The sequence below is a fragment of the Callospermophilus lateralis genome, chromosome 11 (assembly GCF_048772815.1).
Source record: "Callospermophilus lateralis isolate mCalLat2 chromosome 11, mCalLat2.hap1, whole genome shotgun sequence".
Classification (NCBI taxonomy): domain Eukaryota; kingdom Metazoa; phylum Chordata; class Mammalia; order Rodentia; family Sciuridae; genus Callospermophilus; species Callospermophilus lateralis.
In genome coordinates, this window is record NC_135315.1 from 3,436,886 (window position 1) to 3,461,641 (window position 24,756).

Below are 24,756 nucleotides of genomic sequence, written 5' to 3' on the forward strand. Positions count from 1 at the left end.
TACCCATTGGTGACACCCCACAGCAGGGCCAGGGCCGGTGTCCAGCCACAGCACCCGGACACCACTTCCTGGCCCGTCCCCCGCCACAGCCCATCCACAGCTAAACAAGGCTCCGTGGGCTGGTGGGAGAACTCCGCTGGCCCAGCGAGGGGCGGGCAAAGGGGGCCTAGGAGCGCATCTGACACCTGTCTGTTCACCGCGCAGAGGTCAGAGGCGTGAGCCAGGACCAAGATGACCATTACACCCGACGTCAGATTCGAGTACTTGGAGGAAATCGCCTCCCTCATCCTCAAGTTCAAGCCGGACAAGTGGAGCAAGCTGATCGGAGCCGAGGAGACCTTGGCCTTGTTCACAGAGTTCTTTGAAAAGCCAGAAGTCACTGTGCTGGTGTTGACGCTCAATGCCACCGGCACGATCGTCCCCTGCCTGGGCTTCCCAGAGTCCCTCAAGACCAAGGGGGTTTACTTTATCAAGACGAAGCCAGAGAGTATCAACAAGCTCAACTACAAGACGAACCTGCTCTACGGGGACATAAGCCCTCTGCCCGTGGACCAGCTGATCGCGGTGGTAGAAGAGGTGCGTGTGTCCAGGAGGCCGGGAGGGGCTGGGTCCCACGCTCAGGAGGGACAGTCTGTCCCTCACACTCACAGTGAGGAGCCCAGAGACACTGCTGCCGCACCTGGAAACTGGTCAGAAATGCAGACAGACCTGCATCCTAACAGGACTGGGTGGTGCAGTCTGAGAAGCCCTGCCCACCACCTGGTTCTCCAGGCCACGTTAGAGTCTGCCAGACACCTAGAGTGGGCCACCAAGTACCAGCAGGAAGGTCTCCCCCGTTCTGAGTTAGGAGGGTAGGCGGGCATTTTCTGTACCCCTCTGCCGCCGTCCTGCAGCCTCCCTGGCCCTGTCAGCAGGTGCAATATGGACGGGACATGCCTGGGGGTCAGATCTGCTACAGTCATTGCAGAATGAGAACCTGGGTCCCACCTTGTGTACACTCAAGGGAAAATAAGATGCCCAGTGGCCACTCAGCAGGGCCCAGAACAAGGTGATGGACAGGGCTTCCCAGCCTCGAGTCCAAGAGTCGTGAGCACAGTAGGCCCGAAGGGAGTGCACGGTCCCTGTCCCAGGCAGCAGGGCCAGCGCATGGCGCACCTGGGCTGGGCCTCAGCAGGCCGCGCTCCACCGTGGTCCTGAAGACTGGCGCTCTGACGGGCAGAGCTGGCTGGTGGCTCCTGACGCCTTCTGGCATGTAGATGCCACCTCTGCCCTATTTCTCACGTCATCCTTCTCTGCCTGCCTCCGTCCCAATCTCCTCCCGTGAGGACTCCAGTCCTCTTACCTTAGGCCCACCCTGCCGACATCATTTTACCCCTAATTACCTCTTTAAAGACCCCATATCCAGCTACGGTCACATCCCAAAGTGCTGGGAGTGGGACTCTGCCTTAGACTTGGGGACACAGCTCAGCCCGTCTCTGGACGACATGGAACATCTGCTTTGGGCAAGAGGCTACCATTTCAAGGTGGGCCCCCCTTTTTGGAGGTGGCTTTGCCACAGCAGAGTCAAGGCAGCTGGGCTGTCACTGCCAGGTCAAATGACCCATGGCCCCCGCTGCCTCTGGTGTGGAGGAGGACTCCGTCTCCCCAGGGCTGAGGCCCAGCCTCCTGGGGCAGCTGGGGTGAAGGACAGCAGCTTTTCCGTTTAGGTCCTCTACTCTCTGCTCAACCAGAGCGAGAACATGGAAGGCTGGCCCCGGGTGGTCTCCGAAGACATCGTGAAGCAAGTCCACAAGCTCAAGAACGAGATGTTTGTGATGGGCGGCAAGATCAAAGGGAAGACCCTGCTGCCCATCCCAGAGAACCTGGAGAACCTGGACGGCGCTCTGGAGTCCATGGAGAGGTACTGGCCGGACGGGAGGCGCCTGGGCTGGGGCAAGGGAAGGGCTTCATGGCAGATGCGTTTTGTGTTTTGCAGCTGTAGAAACACCCAAGGACAGGAGGGTACCTGGGGTGGCACCAAGCCGGGTAGATGGCACAGGGCAGGGAAGGAAGAGCACAGGAGTCCCTGGGATTCCAACTCCAGCCACCTCCCCACCCCTTCACACACTGTGGCTCCCCAGTGCAATCCGCACACGCACGTGAACGAAGCCTCAGCGTCCACACGGCCAGGAGCCAGCGTGCTCGGCTTTAGGATTCAGTGCTGAGGGACAGGAAGAGGCAGCAGGGGGTCCAGCAGGTGGATGTTAGGCTAGGTGGAGGCTGTGGCAGGTGTGTGGCCGGAAGAACACGGTCCTCCCTTGTGCCTGGCAGGATCCCCTCCTCCCCGGACAACTCCCTCCTGCACGCCATTGAAACCATTATCATCGACTGGTCCCACCAGATCCGGGACGTGCTGAGCAAGGACTCGGCCCAGGCCCTCCTGGACGGGCTGAACCCCCTGCCCCAGGTTGAGTTCCAGTTCTGGGATGCCCGGCTGATGAACCTCAAGTGCATCCACGAGCAGGTAGGGCCTCTGCCCGGCTGCGATGGCCGAGTCCCTGCTGGGCGGCTCAGCCTGGTGCTCAGCCCCTCAGTGCTGACTGCCCAGGGTCTCCCAAGACCTGCACAAGCGCCCCCTCTCCAGCCGCCTCAAGTCAGGCTGCCCTCATTTTAGGGTCTGCAAGTTCACTTGAAGGCCCCAAATCTTCTCTCCTTTCAGCTCAACAGGCCCAAAGTGAACAAAATAGTGGAGATCCTGGAGAAAGCCCAAAGCTGCTACTGGCCGGCCCTGCAAAATGTCTACATGAACGTCACCGAAGGTGAGCCCAGGACACCTCCCGTGAATTCCCCAAGGAAGCCATCCGTGCCTCCTGGGAGGGGCTGGGACAGGTCCCTTGCCCACCAACTCCAGAGGCCATACATCTCCCCCACGAGCCGCTTTCCCGGCCCCCTCCTTCCAAGAATGATCCTGTTTCTTGAAGGAACAGGTCTCGGGAAGCCCAGCCATTTTGGCACGGTGCCATTTTGACGGGATCCCCCCCTCCATGACCAGAGCTTGTTGTTCCACTCAGGGCTGAAGGAAGCCAACGACATCGTTCTCTACCTGAAGCCCCTGCGCATCTCGCTGGAGGAGATGGAACAGGCCGACTTCTCGGTGGTGTGTTGGCAGGGGAAGCTCACGTGGTGTGTGATGATGGGGCTGTGTCCTGGGGGAGCAGGGGGCTGCAGGCTTCTCTCTGTCACAGATGTACCAGGTCCTCTGGGACCCTCCCCTGGGTGCCCAGGGCCAGCTGGGGCAGTATGACAAAGCCAGTCCCTGTGTGCCTGTGCCTGTCTCTCTCCAGCTCCCGAACTTCATTGCCAAGGTGCTGGACACCATCGCCTTCATCTGGGCCACCTCGGAGCACTACAACACGCCCTCCAGGGTCATCGTCATCCTGCGGGAGTTGTGCAACCAGATCATTGAGATGGTGAGCCTCGCCTGCCCGCCCGGCCGGGCCTGGCCCCCTTCCTCTCTGTCCCCCAGACACTGAGAAAGGGCCGGGATGTTGGCTTAAGCATCCTGAGGGTGGGTCCTTCTGGTGGCCGCCTAGAGGTCTCCCAGAGCCTGGGAAGTACCTTGCCTGCAGGAGGGGACTCACCCAGGGAGTCTGCACCCCAAGACCCCGGCACTTCCTGTGTCCCTCAACACATGCCCTTAGGCAGTCATCAGTACTGGGTTGAAGGCTGCCGCCCTAGGCTGCCTGCGTGCATGCAAATCAGCCTGCAGTCCTCGCTCCTGGGGGGTCCCTAATCATCCGTGACCCAAATCCATTTTGACTGCAGCTTTGGCACAGGCTGAGGGGACAAGTATGGGAAGCCACTCAGCCCCCTGAAAATGGCTCAGCAGTTGGCATTTGGGTTGGGCCAAGTGCCCAAGCAACAGTCCCCCTTCAGAAGAAGCAGACCCTCGGCCTTGTGGGGAGGGCTCCTCATCCCGAGCATCTCTCCGGGAGTCTGTCTTCTGTTCTGTCCAGACGCGGACCTTCCTGAGCCCCGAGGAGGTCCTGAAGGGCTTGCAGGGCGAGATCGAGGAGGTCCTGGGTGGCATCTCGCTGTCTGTGCACGTCCTGAAGCAGGTCTTCCAGGCCTACGACTTCTGCTGCACCAACATGAAGCTCTTCTTCAAGGTACCGCCCCCCGCCCCGGCAGGTCACACTGGGAACACCCACGTCGTCCGCGCCCAGGCAGGCAGTCGGGAAGGTGGGCGTCTGAAACCACCACGGCTTCTCTCTCTCTCCTTCCCCCCCGAAGGACAAGGACCCCGTGCCCTGGGAGTTCCCATCTTCCCTCGCGTTCTCCAGAATGAACTCTTTCTTCCACCGCATCCAAACGATCGAGGTAAAAATCAAGCTTTGTCGCACCTCCCCTCGACTTCCCACATGGCCTTTCTAGAATGACCCCCAGGTGGCTCAGGGGTGGAGCCCCTGCCTAGTGTGGGGGGACCTGGCTTCCATCCCCAGAATTGCAAAAATGAAAAATGAAATATCCAGAAAAGTCTCCCAGCATACAAGTGAAAACCAGTTGTCTGTGTCCTGGGGAAAGGAGAAACTCAGTCTTGGGGGCAGCCGGATCTGTCTGCCAAGGTCAGAAATGACCCACTGGGTTGCTTCTGCCCTTAGTTCACTCTGCGAGCCAGTAGCTACAAGTTCAATGGCCACTCACAGTCAGGAATCCTGGAGGACAAGGGCAGGTAGTGACTAAATTCTCACAAAGGAAGACTTGAGAGGTCCTGGTGGACCCGCAGAGTGACACACAGCAGATTAAAACCTAAAAGTGGGTCAGGATGGCTTTCCCTGGGAAAGAGGGGAGAGGGTCCAGATGGAGGGGTAAGGAGGCCTGGCTGTCTGCTTTGCCATCTTCTGCATGGCTGATTTTTTTTTTTTAACTGTGCACATGTGACTCAAAAAATGGGGAAGGGAATAATCCTGGAACCACTGAGCATTAACTATAGGATTTTAGGAAAGAGCTGACCTTTCTTAGCCACGCCTCTGGGAGGCAGAGCGGAGAAGCCCCCTTAGAACGCGGGATGGAAATCCCCGTGTGTTCATTCAGACGGAGAGCTGGCCGGGTGGCTGTGGGTTCCTATGTCGCAGATTCTGAATCAGGATGAAGGCTCTGGGGGTCAGGGGATCTTGGAAGTGGGGCAAAGGGATTCACTGTCCAGGCCAGTCGGGCCAGCCTCACCTACCTTGTCCTCCATGTTGGCCGTCAAAGCCTGAGAGCAGGTGACATGGCTGTTTCTCTGCTCACCTGGGTTCCCTGTGGCCCTGTGGTTGGTGCTTCCTAGGCCCCAGGGTCAAGGGCGGCCCCAGCGACCTGCAGCACCCCTCAGGGGAGTGACGCCAACCTCACAGGAGCATCTGCGTTCTAAACACCGCCTGGCCCTGGGCTTGGCACCTGGTTGTCCTTTAGGGACCTTGGGGACCTCTTTTGGGAAACAAGAACATCACACGCAGAAGCACCAGCCAACAGGTTAGGGTTAGGGTTAGGGTTAGGGTTAGGGTTAGGGTTGGTGAGATGCAAAGCAGAGAGCAGAGAGGGAACCAGACTCAGGAAGGAAGCTGACTGCGGGGAAGGGCAGGTGGGGAGGCCTGGGAAGGGGCAGGTCCACAGACAGAAGTCCGCAGAGGAAGTGGGATGTGCACACCTGCCAGGGCCACCTGCTCTGCTCTGTGTGGACGGTTCCAGAGAGCAGAGAGCCTCAGCGGCCGAGAGCCTCAGGAGCCACCCAGGCTGGGCAGACGGAGGTCTCTGTACAGTGCTGTTTACTGAGTGACCTATTCCACCAGCAATGGTCAGGACCAGACCCAACTTCACCTCCCGCTGCTTGTCCACATCCCTAACACGCAGACGATGCACAGACCCCTTCCTTCCGAGTCTCTCTCTCTCTGTTCCAGAAACAGCTTCAAAGCCCATCACACCGGTGGACACAGGCCCCGATGGTCTTGTCACCAGGGTGTTTTGTTTTGGTCCCTGGCCCTCCCTGCTAGGGTCAGAGTGAGCTTCGTAACAGGACCCTGGAGTTCGGCTAGAGAGGAAGGACCAAGCTCATGGGGGTCTCCCTCTCTCCACCAGGATCTCTATAAAACTGCCATCGAGTTTCTGAAGCTGGAGAAGATCGAGCTCGGGGGCGTGCGGGGGAACATCCTGGGGAGCATGGTGACTCAGATTTACGACGAGGTCTTTGAGCTGGTGAAGGTTTTTGCGGAGTGCAAATACGATCCCTTGGACCCTGGAGACCCAGTAAGTCCTCCGGCAGGGACTGGGGCGCCTGGGCCCAAGGAGCAGAAAGGTGTGTGAAGGAAGCAGGCCACCTGCAGCCCACCACCTTAAAAGTTGTCAAGGAACTGGGCACGGTGGCACACACCTCTAGTCCCACCTACTCAGAGGCTGAGGCAGGAGGAGCGAGCGTCAAGGCCAGCCAGGGCAAATCAGTGAGACCCTGTCTCAAATAAACTTAAAAAAAAAAAAAAAAAATGCTGGGGATATGGGTCCGAGGCAGCGCACTTGTCTAGGATGCAGGAGGCCCTGGGTTCAGTGCCCAGTACTGCCCCCCAAAAAGAAAAAGGTGTCACACAAACCACACAAGGAGCAGACCCACAACAATGGGCACACGGGCTTGGACTTCACCCGATCCCTTCTCACCAGGGGCAGGCTCCACCCACTGCCCTGCCTCACGAGCCGACCACCCGCCATTTTCTTCTAGAGTTTTGACAATGATTACGCCGACTTTGAGACGAAAATTCAAGATCTGGACAGGAGGCTGGCCACAATCTTCTGCCAAGCATTTGACGACTGCAGCTCCATTGAGTCCTCTGCGAAGGTGAGTGAGGAGCTGGGCGCTGCCCACTGTGAGTCCCGCCTGGGCCACATCAGCCAGCAGGACAGAGGCGCAGCCAGACGCCTTCCTTCAGACTCCCAGCTGGGCACGCAAGGAGCCCGGGCTCAGGGCTGATCTGAGGCCGATCTGCTGCCTCCAGCGAAAGGCAGTGTGACGGGGAGGGAGGGGTACCCAGCACCAAGCCGCATGTCCCAAGGTGAGGCCTGCGCCTGGTTCTGCCTGCCCAGGGCCGCTGAAGTCTGCAGAGCATCTTTTGTGGGGATATTATCTGGCTCAGGCAGGTGGGTCTCAGGGAAGTTCTTTAGTCTCGAGAATGGCCGATTCTGGAACCGACTTGAGGTCACCGAGTCATCCCAGACCTGTGAATCTGACAAAAGGTGACCGTGTTGATGTTTGCTCTTGAAGGCCTGTGGTCTGGTTTCCCCCACGTCCAGTCTCTGTCCCTCTCTCTGTGTGTTTGAAGCGTTAATTCAGATCTATGCTCAGGGGGCTCATTGGTCTTCCTCTGCTCTCTGTCATGGAGAAGAGTTATCTCCAGAAGAGGGTCCCCAGGGGTTCCCAGCCAGCGTTCCCTCACCCCCACGTCCCCTTTGGGGGCCTCCACTGAGGACTGGTGGCGTCCTTGATATATATGAAGAGAAGAATCTCAATACCTCTCCGCAGAGATTCATTTAGAAAAGCCAGGGGTACTCACTGGAGGAGGATGTGGCCACTTCAGAGCCAGGACCTGCTTTGGGGGTTCCCAGCTCCTCTTCTGAAGGAACCTTGGCAAGGCGTCACTTGTGGGGTGACACTGCCCGGGGATCTCGAGGTGGTTTCTGGAAGTCTGGTCAGTCTCAGAATCCTCAGGCTCACGTGCCCCCTAAATCATAGGTTCCTCAAAACATCACACTGCTCTTTGCTGGAGCTCCATATTGGAGGTTGATTAACCCTGCACAAGGCAGCTTCCCTAAGTTTGGGCCTGACAGGCCTGGGAGGGCCACAGCTCTGAGCTTGGCTGAGTGGGCTCCCAGGACCGGCCATCTTTCTGGGGCATGTCAGGGCTGGCTTCCTGGAGCTGGGCTGGGGACCCAGGAAGCCCCCTGCCCCTGACTGAGCGCAAGCATCTCTCCTAGCAAACGCCAGGATGCGCCTTTGTCTTTTAACCATCCTTTGTAAAGATGCAGATGCGTGGGCATTTGCAGCTCTGCAAATATAATGATCAATTAAGTCTTGGATTGTGGGCACCCCAAGCAAAATACCACCGAGTGCAAATCAGTGCTGTCTCCTTGCTGTGGTTAAAGAAAAAAAATTAAAACCACAGTAAGGCAGACTCCACTGGGGCCCATAGCAATTGCTACAGGGACCCCTGCAACAGGATCTGACAGTGGGGGACAGAAATTGGGTCAACTCTGAGCACAGCGTGGGTGAGTGGAACCCATAGCCAAGGAGCAGGAGGAGTCAGGAATGAAAGCTACTAAGAAAAGGAACATCGCGGTAAAGGGACTCTGTCTAAATCAACTGAGCAGGATTCCTGCTCAGGCCTGGGGACCAGACACCACCTGGGGTCGGGTGGAGGATGCAGAGCCTGATCGGATGTCCAGGGTGGGGGCTACTTGCTCACCACGCATGGGGTCTAGCTAACGCTGCGTCACAGGGACGTGCACACATGACCTAGGAGGAGCCAGCTCGAGTTTAGCCACCAGAGAATCTTCATCACCGTGCCGCGTCCTGGGACTCTCCCTAGAGTGCTCCTCATTTCCTTCCTTCCCTCCAAACACCACCTGGCCCCTCCCTCCTCCTCCTCCACCGGGCTCCTTGCTCCCTAACCCTGGCTGAGGCTGAGAGCCGGCTTCTCTTCTTGGGGCACCCCCCCCCACTCTGTTCTGTTGTGTGTTGACGTCCTTATGGGATCTTGACCTCCCAAGCAGGATAGGACGACTGCCCCCTGCTGAAGGCGTGTGATTGAGGGCCACTTAGGACCAAGCCTAGCACACAACAGCAGCCTTTGCTATGTGACCCAGGGGCTGCAGCTGGGGGAGGTGGCTCCAGGCTGCCTGGGGAGGTGGCTCACTCCAGCGTAGAGCTTTGCTGTGGAGCTGCATCAGGTTACTAACCCAGAGGTTCTGAGTCCGTCCTTTAACGTGGAGACTGCATCAGGTTACTAACCCAGAGGTTCTGAGTCAGTCCGTGGAGAGCCCGAGGTCGGGGTCTCCAAAACAAAAGGGCAAGGAGGAGAGTGCAAGATTGAGCCGGCCAGGTGGCTGGCACATCCCCTCTTATAGTAGTTATTCCCGGGTGTACGGGGAGGAAACGGGCTCAGGGAATAGGAAAAAAAAAATCCCCGCCCCCCCCGTGAGCTTTGCCAGCAACACAGACTCGACATCTTTGTGTCTTTCCACAACATTGGAATTTATTGAATAACGATAATTCACAAGCTACGTCGCTTTCACCGGGTTTAATTCGCCGAGTCCTCGCAGTTCCCTGGTATCGAGACCACAGCAACCACACATTCTGTTAGCCCGTTCCAATCTCAGTTCCTCTATCTGCAACACGCACGTCCCACGTCCCACTTTACACAAGGATACAGCGGATGCAGAAGGACTGGGCCAGTGTTCACCGTGGCCACGGGGTTGATGACAGGTGCCAAAGAGTCGCTGCGGCTGGCCAGATGAGGCGAACCCAGCCTGAGAACTCCAGAGGCATGGGGGGGACCGGCTACTCCAGCACGTCCAGGGCCAAGGCCAGGGCCGGGGGAGCAGGCCGGGTGGACCAGGTCACGCAGGAGATGACTAAGCTGCAGTCCTGGGGACAGTCAGGAGTCCCGGCCCGTGTATCTGGGGATGCGTTCACCAGGTGGTCTGAAGGATGACGGGTTGGCACACTTAGGTGCCCCTCCTTCTGTGTCCTAGGTGAGGGTCTGGTTTGTTTGATAGGCTCACGGGCCTCGTTTCTTGATGTGGCTTTGATACAGCCACGCGCCCAGGTGCTTCTGATTTGATACTTTCACAGGGCAATGAAATTGTTTCGGTTTGTGCCTTCTGGTTGTGCTGGGCAGCTGGAGTTATGTCCAATACCTGGAGGCTACCTACTTGCCCCGACAAGTTTCCAAGCCCTTCCGCTTGGAAAGGGAGTCGCATGGACTCATGTCATGGGAAACTGTTGCTTTGTAACATGGGGTAACCAAGGGCTAGGCCCTGCTGATCTGCACAACGTGGAGTGACTCGGAGCAGGGCGCCGCCGGCTCTCCTCACACAGCCAAGACAGGACGCTCTCCTGGACGGGAGTCTCTCAGGCCCCAAAGGCACCCGGAGATTTCTCCCCCATAAATGTGGTTTAGAACAAGAGGAGCAACAGACAGGGAGGACATCCGGGTGGGGGCTGAGCCCTGCCTAGGGCGTTTTTCCTGGGGTGGGCAGGTGGGGAGGAAGGGAGGGTCACCTTTATGAGCAACACCCAGGAGGGCTGGCCTTCTCTGTGTGGAGCAGGTGGTCTCGGAAGCGCCCAGGGGCCTAGATGTGTTCCCGGAACCACCAGAGAGCTGTCCTTCCCCTCGGTCCCGCAGGAGGCCCAGACCCAGCTTCCTGCTCTCATAGGAAGCACTGTCTGGTTTCCATCATCATGCTAGGTCGGAAACGGGGAAGGAGAAAGGGTTCTGGGAGCCGCCTCGACCTCCAGCTGTCCCCATGCATCTTACACAGAGCCCTCTCCCTGCCCTTGACGGCCCCCTGCCCTGCCAGGGTGGGCCTGGGGCCCCCCACTCCAGCCCCTCCACTCCCCTGTGCCCGCGCGGCCTGGGTGCAGGTTCTCCTGTGAAGAACACCTGTGGGTGCAGGTGACTCCTGGAAGGAAATACGATGGACTTCCCTCCCAGAAGCTAGAAGCAAAAAAAAAAAAAAAAAAAAAAAAATCTGTAAGCACAAGAAAGAAGGAAGAGAAATGGGAAAATAAGGGGGTGGGGAAGAGCCACTAAGTGGCATTGCCCCCGACTGTCACAGGTCGACTTCTTTAAAACATGAAGTTGGTGCCCACCTGTGTCTGCAGGTGGCCGTGGAGAGCAGGGCCTGGCTGGCCTGAGTGTCCTCTCCTGCTCAGGAGCCGCGGCTGCTCCACTTGACGTTTTAGAGAGCCTCAAGGTCTTCCGTTCAAAAGGACGTTGGGGACAGTGGTGGTTGTTTTTTTCAAGCCCAAATCCGGGACTGACGGGGACTCACACAGGCCTGCCTGCAGGGCCCCACTGGGTCCTTGGTGGCCGCTGGCAGCTTGGTGAGCCCAGAAAGGAGGGGCCCCTGGGTGCCCATCTTTCTCCTGCTCTCTGGACCCTCCCCCCTTCACCGCCCCTCCCCCGCCCGCCACCATTGCTGCTTTTCAGAGTGAAACCAACTTCCCCATGTCGATGTCGTTTTCCTCGCCTGAGCCTGGTCTTCCCAAGAGGAAGGACCCTTGATAAAAGCCTGTCTCCTCTGGCTGTCAGAGCGAGCCCCGGTTACAGGAGTGCAGGCCTGGGCCGATGTTCATTGTTGACCTGTGTTTTTAATTGTTCTCATCTCCCTGACCCCACCCTTGTCCCCCTGGCCTGGGATGAGCGTTCCTGGGCCTCAGAGCCAGTAGGCACACTGGTCTATAAGCCGAGCACGTTGGGGCTCCGCAAACAGAAACACGGGGCCATGCAGGTACCACGACCAGATGCAGAGAAATGTCCAAATGGATTTTTTGCTTGGAGAAAGTACCTGTTTTCTTGATCGTAAAGCTTGGCCCTGCCTATTTTGTCAACAACCCTGGGCTGGGGACAGGGCTGGGGACAGGGCAAGACGCGGGAACTCTGGAGAAGACGTGCTCTTGGTGTCTCCCCAGCTCCTGTACATGTGCGGCAGTCTCCTGGAGCGGCCCCTGATCCTGGCTGAGGTGGTGCCCAGGTACTCCACCATGCTGGAGATGTTTGATACCGAGCTGGACAATGCCAAGCTCTTGTACGATGCCCAGATGGCAGCCTCTGCAGAGGGCAACATCCCGCCCATCCACAAGAACATGCCCTCCGTGGCCGGGCAGCTCAAGTGGAGCCTGGGGCTGCAGGAGAGGCTGGAGGTGTCCATGAAGCATCTGAAGCACATCGACCACCCGTGAGTGCCAGCTGGCGAGGCCCCGGGCAGCCCCAACTGCAGGGGACCAGGCCCTTCCTGAGCCCACGCCATCCCAGGCTGCCCGCCCACCAGCCTTCACTTCCAAAACAAAGTTCCAGAGAGGCCCCTTCAGGCCTCCCCCGTCCCCAAGGCCCTCCCGGGTTGGTCCTCACCCTTGACCACCAGCCTGGGGAGATTTCCAAAATGCCCAAATGGAACAGACTGAGGCTATTTCTGCCGAGGGCCAGGACAAAGCAGCCACCAAGCCAGGGCCACTTGCCCTTGGCAGAGGCTGTAAGGCTGGCTGGAGTAGAGTGTGGCCGCAGGGTGGGGGTACAGCTGGTTAGAAGCAGTCACCTGAGGGCGGCTTTTCTCTGGTTAGGGAAGCGGTTATCCGTCCAACCCTCGCCCTCCACGGTGATTTCCACCTGGGCTATCGTAGTCTTCCTGAACTTGGGGCTTCAGATGGGGGGCTGGCTCCCCGGGCTGGCCGTGACAGATGGTGGGTCCGAGTTCTGGTTGTATGCCGGGGTCTGGCCACTGTCCACCTGAACATTCAGCCCATCAGCCTCGAAGAAGCAGGGGGCTGGCTGGTGCTTCAGCCGGAGGCAGGCAGAGACGGGCCATCCCAGGGAAGCCTGGTGACTTCCAGCTCCACCCAACTCTGATTCCAGGGTCATGTCCAGCATGGAGACCAAGATGATCTACCAGAAATACGACGAGATGTTGGAGCTGCTGCGCAGCTACCGCGAGAAGGTCTACAAGCAGTGGGTGGATAAGGTGGACGAGGACTGCCACTTCAACCTGGGCCAGCCGCTCATCCAGCGACATGCCACCACCGGCCTGCTCCAAGTCAACTTCAGCAAGGCGGTGGGTCCCGGGGCAGGCGGCGAGGAAGCCGTCACCCAGGAGCTAGGGGTCCAGCTGGGGGGACAGGAGGAGCCCAGGGCCCATTGTGGCACTGAGGTGGCCCATCCCACCAACAGCGTTCATTTGTGAAGGTTGCTGTTGATGTCATTGGCGGTGGCCACTTTATTTTTAAAGCATTTTTAAGTATGTCCAGGATATATTTGAGATACGAGGCAAAACAGTAGTGTCCTGGAAAAGACTTCCAAAAATGCCCCTCTTTAAAGCTTGGTCACTTTTCATTTGATCCCAAGAGGAAACATCAATTTGAAAATTTAACAAAAGGGTGGAGGGGAGAATTCACCCGAGTGAGCTGTAACCTGGTCAGCTTGGGTGTGCAGAGGACAGAAGCGGGGGTGCTGAGCTCCTGCAGGGGCTGCCTGGGGCCCGTCCTGTCGGGGTGTGGGGGTAATACCAGGGAGGCAGGGAAACTCCCCTTCACTAACATCCGTTGGTTCTTTCATTCCACAAAGATTTACTAAGCACCTACTGTGTACATGTGTTTGGGAAAATTAACAAACCAGAGAATCAAAGGTCTCTGCCCTGCCCACCTGGAGCTTATCTGCAAGAGGCGAAGGGAACGTGGGGGAAGAGAGAGAGAGAGGGAGTAGCACAAAGAGGCAGGGATACCACCCCCGTGTCAACGGGTGACAGCAGGTGCACGGGGAGGGCAGTGAAGAGGGTCCGTAGGGCTGGAGGAGGGGGCTGGGGAGGAGGTACAGGAGGGCTGGGGGGTGCAGGTTTAGGTGTGGTCCAGGTCTGCCAGAGGTGCGGGGGCTGGCCAAGAGAGGTACAGCCAAGGGTCTCTGAGCCAAGGGCCCAGCCAAGCCCAGAGGCAGGAATGTGTCCGCATGCTCTAGGACCAGCAAGGAGGCAGTGGGGTGGGGAGAGTGGACAAAGAGGAGAAGAGGTGATGGAGAAGCCTCAGGGGCCGCTGAAAGACAGGGTTAGGGTTTGAGCCAGATGGCAGAGAGGCTTGACCTGATTTGCATCTGTGAAAGACCCCTCTGCGCGAGGGCTGGACAGAGACTGGGAGTCCTCTGCTGCAATGCAGCTGAGAGACGGTAGCCCAGCCCAGAGTGTGGTGGCTTGGGCACATGGCAGCAAGGAAGGCGGTGAGGAGTGGCTAGATCCCACGGTGGTGCCCCGGGGTTCTGGAAGGCCTGGATACAGAGTAGGAAGGAAGAGAGGAGTCAGGCCCACAGTTTGGGGCTGGGGGACCAGAGGATGGAAGGCCATCAGCTGACCTGGACCAGCAGGGGCAGGCAGAGCAGACTGCAGGGAAAGCTCGGCTGTTCTGTGGGGCACATTGAATCTGAGGTGTCAGACATGCGAGGCAGATGTTGACAGGTGGGTCTGAGAGTCTGGAGGTGGGGAGAGAAGCTGGGGTGGGAGACGTCCCTGAGGGGCTCACCGACACACGGACGGTATCTTCAGCCATGAGGTCAGATGAGACCAGAGGAGAAGGACCACACTCGGGCTCTCCAACATGGACATCCCCAGATTTTTCAAGAGAGTGATAAGAGTGACCAGGACCGTCTGGTGTCCTGGAAGCCATGGTGGAAGTGACCCGCTACCGGGAGGCCATGTGACATGGCGGGTGGAATCAGCAGCGTGGAGATGTTATCCAGCCCTGGTGGGGATGGCTTTGGGGGACAGAGCAGTAGTGGAAGGGTCACCCTGGTCTCCTGCATCAAATCCAGGTGGGAAGAGAAGGGGAAGGATCCCAGGAGGACCCAGGTGGAGACCCCAACCAGGCCTTTCTCCAAACAGCCTGGGGTGGGCCAGGGGGAGGAAGAGGCCAGAGGAAGGGAGGTGGGGAGGTGTCGGCGCGTCCTGGCAGGGACCCACGGTTGGGGTGAAGTCATCCTGACCTGCGAGCCAACACGGCCTCCCGCCATCGCCCCCGGGGCACCTCTGCTCCCGCTGCGTCCAGCTTCCCTGCTAACGCGGTCTTGTCTTCATTTGCCATTCAGTTGGTGGCCGTCCTGAGAGAAGTCAAGTATCTGAATTTCCAGCAGCAAAAAGAGATTCCAGGCAGCGCCGAGCACCTCTTCTCTGAAAACGAGACCTTCCGGAAGTTCGTGGGGAACCTGGAGCTCATCGTGGGCTGGTACAATGAGGTAGGCTGCGACCTCGGGTGCTTTTCCTGCCAAGTCTCGGCTTTGGTGGAGAACAAGCAGGGGGTGAGCTCTGGACGCAGAAGGGAGCAAACAGTGTGTCTTAATAACCACGCGCGGTTCCAGCCCTCACGGTCATTTGTGCAAGGACGGTGGGGACCCGGAGCAGCTGGTGGCGGACACAGTCCCTCCGCTGGGCTTCGGCAGGCCTGCGCAGTTCATCCCAGAGGCTTTCCTAAACATCTCCTGGATAACGTGAAGGCCACGTGCTTCCATTCCTCTCTTAAATTGGGGGAGGCAGGGGCTTCTGGAACCCAGGTTGGACTGTCGGTCTCCCGGGGCTTTGGCCAGCGGGGAGGTGCCTGGACACGTGGCCAGTGTCTGTGTTCAAGAATTCCTGGACCCCTGATGTCAGACCTGGGTCCCTGGCACAAAGAGGCTGCCATTGTGGTAATCGGTAGGCTGGCAGACAGTGCCTCCTGGTGACAGGGCTGTGACAAGGCTGTTTGCTCAGAGCACCTTCCTCCTGGCGGAAGGACCAGAGGGATTCAGAGGGAGCCTGGGAGGCCTGGGGATGGGGCACAGAGCCACACGCCTGTCTTTGTCCTGGGCACCCCCTCTCTTAGAGACCCCGACCGCAGGGTGGCAAAGGGACATTATGGTTTGGATCTTAGCATCCCCTGCTCAACCATGGGCTATACCCCCAGCCCATGGCGCTATGGGGGTGGGGGTGGGGGTGGGGGGAACGGAACCTTCAGGAGGTGGAGCCCACTGGAAGGAAGCTGGGTCACGGAGTGTACCCTTGCAGCAGGGGGTGTGGGACCCAGCCTCTTGCACTCTCCCTTCGCTTCTTGCTACGAGGTGAGCAGCCTCCTGCCTCACTACAGGCCCAAAGCAGCTGGGTCAACCCAGGGCTGCAACCCTAGGAGCCATAAGCTAGAATACACCTTTCCTCTGAGCCCAGTGGCCCACACCGGTAACCCCAGCAGCCCAGGAGGCTGAGGCAGGAAGATCCCAAGTTCAGGGCCAGCCTCAGCCACACAGGGAAACCCTGTTCCAAAATTAAAACTCAGGAGGGCTGGGGATGTAGCCCACGGTTGAGCACCCCTGGGTTCAATTCCCAGTCCCACAAGATCACAACAACAATAACAACAACGGCAATAATAGATATTATTATTCTTTAAGTTGGTTTTTCCCCAGGCACGTCGTCACCATGAGGGAAGCTAACACAGGTGCCCCCGGGAACCCAGTTTGACCCCCGCCCCCCAGCAGACGGCCAGGTGCAAACTCAGTGTGGGTCTGCTGTGGCTGCTGTAGCTCAGCACCACAAACCAGGTGGCTTGAAACAGCACAGGCCCCTGGTCTTCCGGGGCTGAGGTCAGGAGTCCACAGCCTGTACCTTCGGCAGGAGTCAAGTGCTGGCCAGAGGTGGCTCTGGAGATAGTGTGTGTCCCTGGCTTCTCCAGCACTGAAGGACGGCCACGTTGCTTGGCCAGTGGTCCCCTGGGAGGGTTCTCCTGAGAGCCGGGGCAATGGGACAGGGAGCTGGACCTGAGATTCACGGCGTGGGATCGTCTCCCGTCACGACAGAGGCCAGGATCTCCCGACTCCTGCTCTGTTGGAGCTGTGAGCCCAGAAGCCAGTGTGGTGATTCAGTGTGAGCCCAGAGCCCGCGAGAGGGGGCAGGTGATGTCAATCCTGCCCAACAGCAGGAGAGCAGAGGAGATGTCACAGATGAGCCGAGAGCCAGGAAAAGGGGGCAGAGCCCACCACCCTGCACCACCACTCAGGCCTTCAAAAGTTAGATAAGGCCCACCCTGCTGGGGAGGACCCCTGCTTCCTGAGTCCTCCACTCAAATGCTCATCCCGTCCTGAAGTGGCCGGATGCAGTGTTAACCTGGGCCTCCCCTACACGCAGCTCAGCAAGTGACAGGTAAACTGATCGTGACAGCCACGTCCTAGCTTCAAGGCTCTGCATTCCAGCTCGCCTCCTCCTTAGCTCTCCTGCCTCCCTCCCGAGATTGCATATGGCGCCGACAGCCCAGCCCCCCACAGGATCCCTGCAATTCCTCTCCCGCCATGCAAGGCCACAGCTCCAGGAGTCCCAGGGACTGGGGCCTGGGCATCACGGGGAGCCGTCATTTAGGGTCCCACACACCTCACCACTAAGGAGCAAACAGATGCCCTCCCTTGGGTTCCTGGGGATCTGGAGTGAGTCCCAGAGAGCAATCTGTCTGCGGGTGCTGGGGCGCAGGGAGGGGAGAGGCAAGCCCCCGTCCTGTCACCTGGGAGACACGCAAGAGCAGAGAAGGAAGGGACGAAAGGAACAGGTGCCCAGGAGAGGGGGTGCTTGCGTGGACTTCGGCCCCAGCCCCCTCTGCTGTGGCCACTTCCTGTCCCACCCTGGGGTCCCTTGCTAAGCTTTGCCTGAGCCATAGCAACAAATGGAGCGGAGCCACATGTCTCTGTGACGGAGAAGTGGCAACAGTGACATCGTGAGATAAAGGATGTCTCTCCCAAGGGGACTCACTGACAAAATGCCACGCGGAGGAGATGGAGGCCACAGACCACCAGGTTTCGACAGTGCCCCCAATCCAGCACTGAGCTGGGTGCCCCAGAAACCAGGAAGGTCGAGGCTGAGGCTGGAAGGCGGGGAGCCGCTCTCGTTGGGTGGCAGCGCCTTTGGGAGCAGTTGGGAAGCCCAGGGCAGAAGGAAGCTTGGCAGATGGCTGTCACAGAGAGTGGTCAAAATACCAACCACTGTGAAACCACCACAGAATGAACCACGGCCGAAAGGTGACCTGCCACGTGTTGAGCATAAAGCACGCTGATGTCGGCTCTTCAAGGTCAAGTGGGACGGACTGTCCTTGGGAGCAGTGGGCTGTGAAGGGAACTGCCCTGAATCCACATTCACCGGGACCATTTCCTCGGTTCTCTGGAGCAGCTCCCAGCCAAGGTGCAGAGAAAACAGAAGCCAAGTAGCGGGCAGAGAAATGTTCCCGGCCCTCCCCCAGGGCCAGAGGTCTCCTACAGTGACCGTGTAATCAGGGGAAAATCAACCCAGTGTTTAAAATAAAGAAACTGACCACCTGCTACTTTATTTCCAAACAGAGCCAGCCAAGCTCACGATGTCCAACCGGTCCACTGCAGGCCATGGGCCCCAGACTCTGATCAGCCAGCAGCCCCCCACCCTGGTCCAGGGCCAGTTACTGCAGGCCAGTGGTTGAATTCTGTATCAGGGCCCCTTCTTGAATGCCACACACAGAGCTGAGGCTACAAACCCTGGAGAGGTGTTAGCTGTCCCACACGGACGCATCTTCTCAGTGAGAGCTCCGCCACTGTCCTTGCAGAGGGCAGTGGAGCTGGGCCCTGAAGAGTGGCCCCTGCTAGCAGTCCTGCTTTGCCACCCACAGACGCTCCTCTTAGCGCTGCCTGGTCTTCCATGGGGAACAGCCTTGAAGCTTTACTTCTCTGTCCTTACCCACCTGTTCTAAGAGTTCACGGCCTGAAAACATTAGGGACATCAAGGGGATCACCATTTAAAGTTCCATGTTTATGCAAAAACTATTCTGAAAGGCAAACTGTCAGCATCGAGCGTTCGGTATTTTGTTGTTTGCTCATTTTGGAACCAGGGATTGAACCCAGGGGCACTAACCACTGAGCAACTTTCCCACCCCTCTTTATTTTTAACACAAAGCTTTGCTAAGTTGCTTAGGGCCTTCCTAAGTTGCTGAGGCTGGCCTCGAACTTGCGAATCTCCTGCCTTAACCTCCGGAGTTGTTGGGATCACAGGCGTGCTCCGCTGCGCCCTGCTGACTGTCCAGTTCTAACCCTGTGTGACCCCTCACTTCACTCAGACCCACACGTGAAGCAAAATGCTGCAGGATGAAAGGCTATTCCAAAACTCAGGAGGCGCTGGTTATTTAAGGGAATGATTTGTAAGAACTGGGTACAGGCCTGGGTTGTAGCTCAGCAGTAGAGCACTTGCCTAGCACATGTGGGTTTGATCCTCAGCACCACGTACAAATAAATAAAATAAAGGTATTTGTCCAACTACAACTAAAAAACAAATCTTTGATACAAAACAAAAGAACTGGGTTCAGCCTTCCTTTCCTTCCTTGTTCTGATTTTGTTTTGTGGATTTGGGGTTTCGAGTGTTTGGTAGTTTCTTGAGCAGGGCAGAGCCGAATCAAGACCACAGAACCCACCTGGCACGAACCCGGGTCTGCTAACTATGTGAGCAGCTTTTCTGCAGGTCCGCATCCCCTGTTCATGACCAGACTGAGACCCCCGAGAAGGGGGTGGTGGTCGGAGCCCAGAAACGCTCCCGTCATCCACGGGCACTTCTCTGGACTTTTCTAAGACTCTGTTAAGCTTTGGTTGCAAAGTGTCCCCCAAAGCTCCTGTCCCCACAGGAGTCCTCAGAGGGGAGTGAATGGACTGTGAGGCTGCAGCCTAGTTGGTCCACCCTAGTTTGAATGGACTGGCTGGTGGTAACTGGGCAGCTGGGGTGTGGCTGGGGGAGGCGGGTCACCTGCAAGGGAGCATCTGCCCTGGGCCCTTCCCCTCTCCCTGCTTCCTGACTGAGCAGCTTTCCTCTGCTGCCCCTCCCCTCACATCAGGCCCGGAGCAGTGGAGTGGCCCGCCGTGGACTGAGGCCCGCGAACCCGAGCCCCAGATAGACCTTCCTTCCTCCAAGTCGTTGTTCTTGGTTGTTTTGGTCACACTGAGGCTAAGCTGCCTAGCCCAGACTTAAGCCAGTTACGCGAAGTCAGGGCAGGCCAGCCTCTGGCTTCACACCGCAGGGCACATCTCTTCCCACGGTGACGCAAATCCTTTGTCACAAAAATCACTGTGAAAACCGAAATCTCCTGAAGCATAGGTTACATATAATTCCCTCCAAACAACACGCTCGTGACCAGCCGGGTGTGGAGAAGCCCAGTCCTCGCCTGTCTCTCCCTCACGGGGTCCAAGTCCCGCTCGGCTAGGAACAGGCCCTTGTCTTGCAGATCAAGGCGACGGTGATGGACGTGGAGTACCCGCTCATCAAGTCAGAGCTGGAAGCCATCGACCACAGGCTGTCCAGCGCTGAGACCACGCTGTTCTGGAACAGCGAAGGTACCCAGGCCACCCACGGCCCGGGCCCCACGGGGTCCCAGCTGCCACGCGGGTCCTGAGACACTCCAGGGGCGGCGCTGGCACCTCCTGGCCTCCTGCAGCAGCTGCAGCTGTGCCAGGCTGGGGTCCAGAGCCCAGGGTCACTCTACCCACCGCCCTGTCCCAAAGGGCCCATGGGTGTCACTTACACGCAGAACTGGGCACAGGCCTCTTGGGGACTGTCGGGGGAGAGAGAGCAAGCCCACAAACACGTCTCAGCCGGCGGCAGGCGGCCTGGAGATAGAGGAAGGGCTCACCTCTTCCCCAGCTGCTCCGGCCCAGGCGGCTCTGTAAGGAGGCTCAAGTCCCTGGGGATTCTGCTCATGGCTGGAGGTGCCGGAGCCCAGGGCCGGGCTGCAACCCAGGAGTCCTGGGTTCTGGGGGGAAGGCAGTCGGCCGCTCTCCTCTGCCGAGCAGGAGACGGGCTTGGGGAGCCGGCAGTAGCCCAGGGCCCCTGGAGAGTCGTCCCCGTCACACTGCGGTCTGCTTGTCTTCAGATGTGTTCCAGTACATCCAAGAGATGCGAGAGATTCTTCACGACCTGCAGAACAGGATGCAGAGGGCGAAGCAGAACATCGAAGGGATTTCCCAGGCCATGAAGGTGAGCGGACCGGAGGGCAGGACCGGGGAAGGAGACAGGGCGCGCAGGGAGGCCCAGGGCCAGGGCCGCGTGCAGCAGAAAGCGGGGGACCCTGCCGTGGAACGCCCTGGACGTGCAGCATGTCACCCTAGAACTGGATTCTGTTCCCAAGTGCTGAGCTCAGCACAGGGGTGTGGGCCGACACTAGAGAGAGGGATGGGACAGGCTCTGGCCCTCGGGAACAGGCCACGGCCCAGTACAGCATCCGCAGCACTCCGCCTGCCGTGAGCCCTGGGCCGGCTCTCAGGACGTCCACCTCATCCCCATGGATGGCCATGGAGCTCAGCTCCCATTCCAAGTCTCCCGTGGTTGGTTTGCTGTGAGACTTGTTTTCTGTTATCATTCACCTCTGTCACTTCCTCCCCCATCAGACGGACCCACTGAGTCCTGGGGAAAACCCCTGCCCACTGCCGTGTTTGTGTCTGATTCAGTTATCATTTGGATGACCTTGTCAGAAGTCAGGCCAAGATGCCCAGGGCCCCAAGTAGGCGCAGAGACCTGGGCTCCCCTGGAGCTGCCAAGGGGGCCAGAGTCACAGCCTCTCCAGGTCCTGCACCCTCTCGCCCTCCCTCCAGGACTGGTCGGCCAACCCCCTGTTTGAGAGAAAGGACAACAAGAAAGAGGCCCTGCTGGACCTGGACGGGAGGACAGTCAACCTGAACAAGCGCTACACGGCCGTCAAGGAGGCCGGCGCCAAGATCCAGGCCATGGTCACGGTGAGCGCGAGGTCCTGGGGAGCCACTGGCCTGCCCCTCACAGAGGGCGGAGAGAAGGCAGAGGTGGAGAGCTCAAAACGCGGGCAGCACCCGCCGTCAGGGCCACCGCAGCCTTTGTCCTTAACCTAAGACAGACTTTCCTTAGGACAGCCGGCCTTGGGGCTCTGGGCTGGGAAGCCTGACTCTTGGTGTGTCCGCCCTCCTCTCTCCAGGGGATAGGAACCCATTCCCGCCCTGCACAGAACTGGCACAGGGAAGTGACCTCCCTTCTGCACCAGCCTGTTCTCCAGGGTCAGGCTGCATCCCCGGGTTTGCCATCTGAGAGGGTGGGCAGCAGAACAGGCACGAGGTGCTTCCAGCCAGCACAGTTAAAGCCATGCGAGGGGGTGACACAGGCACACGGGACGCTCCACCTGGGCACCAGGTGGGGGGAGCCATGAAAACTGGGGCTTTGCATCAGCTGGAAAAGAGAATTCCCTCCTGGAGCTCCAGACAGTATCGGGGCAGCTTGGAGCTCCCCAGGGCGTGTGCAGATGAATGGTGTGGGCTCTGGTGGCAGGTCACATGCAGACCCCCGCCCATCCCGGGAGGATGGCCCATGTGGGTCTTCTGGTGTCTCTTCCTCATGGCTCTGAGGGCTGCTGCCCCAGAGAACGACTCAGCTGGACTGCCTGTCCTTCTGTCCATCAGCCCCAGCCCCGCCCACCCACCTCCCTCAGCTCCTGCTGACCCACGCACACAGCCAGGTCCAGGGGTGTGGTACTGGAGAGGACAGCCAACCCTGCTCTTCTCAAGTTGGGCCTCAAAGTGGATGCCGACCAAGGACAGAACCATTGAGAGTGGCCGTCTGTGCCACTGTGGGAATGAACAGATGGCTAGAGGGATGCCGGTGGGGGACAGGGGGGACACCCAGCAGAGATGGGTAGGGGTGCTCCAAGAGGGCCTTGGGGGGGTGTCAAAGCTGATCCCTGACACCTGGCTGGAGGGGGAGGGAGCGGCCTGGCACAGTCAGGCTCCTCAGAGACGCTGAGGACAAGGACGGAGGTGGCCCAGGGAGTCCTCTGAACGTGAGCTGACACCAACACGCTGGTGCAGGAAAACACAGAGCTGTTCAGAGCAGACACGTCGAGCCAGCCCTGGAAGGACTACATCTCCTACATCGACACCAAGGTCCTGAAGGAATTCGAGTACTTCATCCGCAAGTCTCTCAACTACCTGATGGACAACATGGCCTTGGATGTAAGTGGTCAGGGCAGGACCAGCCCGAGGTGTGGGTGTGAGAGGGTGGGGGTGCGCACACGCTCTCCCCTATAACACAGGTGAGGTCTGGCTGGGAGACCATGGTGTGCAGTTTCTTTATCTAGATAAACGGATTTGCCAGGTGTGGCGGCACACGCCTGTAATCCCAGCATCTCAGGAGGCTAAAGCAGGAGGATCGCGAGTTCAAAGCCAGCCTCAGCAACTTAGTGAGGCCCTAAGCAACTTTAAGAGAACTTGCCTCTAAATAAAATATATTTTAAAAGGGCTTGGATGTGACTCGCTGGTGAAGTGCCCCAGGGTTCAATCCCTGGTACCAAAAAAAAAAAAAAAAAAACCCACAGTTATAAAAATCTGCCTATTAAAATCAGAAAACCCAGTCACCTCAGTCTGCCAATAGCACAAATCAGCTGGAAAAAACCTAATTGGATCTGAGAGAATGGTCCTACCTGTGGCCAGGAGGAGCGGAGCAGGCACTGCTGTCCCCTGCACGTGTTGGTGGGGACCGGGGATCCTGCCAGCAACACTGGCCACGAACCTGCACAGCCCCTGTAGGCGGAGTGTTAACCAGGCCAGACAAGAGGGAGCACTGGTTCACTCCACCAAGAGACGCCCCCGGATCCTCCAAGAGGGTGACCCTCTCCCCACCCAATTCCCCTGCGTTATGGTGACTGCCACGTGACTCTGAGGACTGCCAGTAAGGCAGGTCAGAGACCCCAATCACCCACAGGAATAGCATGGCCCTGAGATGCTCGAGCCACGGAGGGCAGTAGGATAAGCGCAGGTCCCAAGGGCTGGTCCGTGACTTCCTCGGTCCATTCTGCTGTGACAGGATGCCAGACCAGGGCTTCCAGGAGCAGACAGGGCTGCGGCCACCGGGGAGCTTTGGCAACAGGAGCCGGGGGACGTGAGGGCGGGCAGCAGGGCTGTGTCCTCTGGTTCAGTCTCAGTAACCTGGAGACAGGGCAGCGACTGTGCCCACCCTCCACGCTGATGACCCTTGCTTTATACATTCATGGAAACTGAAACTTAAGTGACCTTCTCGAGGCCACACAGCGGATGGTCAGCAGCTGTGGGCATGGGACCAAGTGACCGTCTCCCCAGGCACCGCCTCCCCACACAGCCTGCTCCTGGGAGGTTGGGTCCCTGCGCTTGTCCCCTACTGAGAAGGGCATTCCCTCAACCTCAGCTCGGACAGAGCCAAGGACGGCGCTGGGAGAGCCACGGCCCTGACCGTGACCCCTTGTTTCAGGAGAGTGTGGCGCCCCTGTTTGAGATCCACATGGAGCTGAACGATGAAGGGCTGACCTTCAACCCGTCGCTGGAGGTGGGCTCTGAGCGCGGCTTCCTGGCGCTGATCGAGGGCCTGGTCAATGACATCTACAACGTGGCCAGACTCATCCCCCGGCTGGCCAAGGGCAAGGTGAACTACAAGGTCAGTCCTGGCTTCCTGTGGCCTGCCCTCTCCCTGTGTGGGCCGCCCTTGCTCTGGGGTTTAGAATGGGCCCCCAGCTCAGCAGACGTCTGGTTGGGCCCCTGCGCAGTGACAGCAGTGGCCCTGAGGAGGGGCTCCGGCTTTCTCTCCCAAGGGTCCCCGGGACTGCAAACTCTCTCTCCCTCTCCCCCTCCCTCCCCTGAATCCGTCCTTCCCAAGGGGCCTCTGGTCCCCTGGGTGTCACTCCCAGCCAGATGTGGGGAATGTGGTCTCCGCTGCTCGTGGGTCCACTCCGGGGGTCGCTCCGCACTCGGGCACTTCCAGTCTGTGTGCTGGTGTTTGTGAACGTGCGTGTGCACTTTTGCCTGTGTGGTGTGGTGAGTGGGGACACAGGAGGACAGTGCGGACTCCCGGGGAAGGTCTCTGGCACCTTCTACCACGTGCAGCTGGGAACTCTTCCCGACGGGCGGGAGGATCTTCCAGACGGAGTCGGGCTTGTGACTTCTGGGTCACAGAAAGGTGGCATGCCTGGCCCCGTGAGCACAGCAACCTGTCCCAGAGTCC

The 24,756-nt window shown here is 58.7% G+C and overlaps 1 protein-coding gene across 1 annotated transcript in view; it reads left to right on the forward strand.

Moving 5' to 3' along the window:
• The first annotated feature begins 231 nt into the window (after positions 1 to 231).
• Dnah17 (dynein axonemal heavy chain 17) overlaps positions 232 to 24,756 on the forward strand; it is a 104,502-nt gene continuing 79,977 nt past the window's right edge. The window contains exons 1-18 of the mRNA XM_076871592.2: positions 232 to 576; positions 1,707 to 1,900; positions 2,311 to 2,503; positions 2,699 to 2,798; positions 3,051 to 3,136; positions 3,324 to 3,449; positions 3,996 to 4,148; positions 4,273 to 4,359; positions 6,097 to 6,264; positions 6,728 to 6,844; positions 11,696 to 11,961; positions 12,636 to 12,831; positions 14,844 to 14,990; positions 19,997 to 20,105; positions 20,642 to 20,745; positions 21,360 to 21,500; positions 22,596 to 22,739; positions 24,010 to 24,192. Of these exons, the coding sequence (XP_076727707.2) occupies positions 232 to 576; positions 1,707 to 1,900; positions 2,311 to 2,503; positions 2,699 to 2,798; positions 3,051 to 3,136; positions 3,324 to 3,449; positions 3,996 to 4,148; positions 4,273 to 4,359; positions 6,097 to 6,264; positions 6,728 to 6,844; positions 11,696 to 11,961; positions 12,636 to 12,831; positions 14,844 to 14,990; positions 19,997 to 20,105; positions 20,642 to 20,745; positions 21,360 to 21,500; positions 22,596 to 22,739; positions 24,010 to 24,192 (2,859 nt within the window). The remainder of the gene's footprint in view (positions 577 to 1,706; positions 1,901 to 2,310; positions 2,504 to 2,698; positions 2,799 to 3,050; positions 3,137 to 3,323; positions 3,450 to 3,995; positions 4,149 to 4,272; positions 4,360 to 6,096; positions 6,265 to 6,727; positions 6,845 to 11,695; positions 11,962 to 12,635; positions 12,832 to 14,843; positions 14,991 to 19,996; positions 20,106 to 20,641; positions 20,746 to 21,359; positions 21,501 to 22,595; positions 22,740 to 24,009; positions 24,193 to 24,756) is intronic.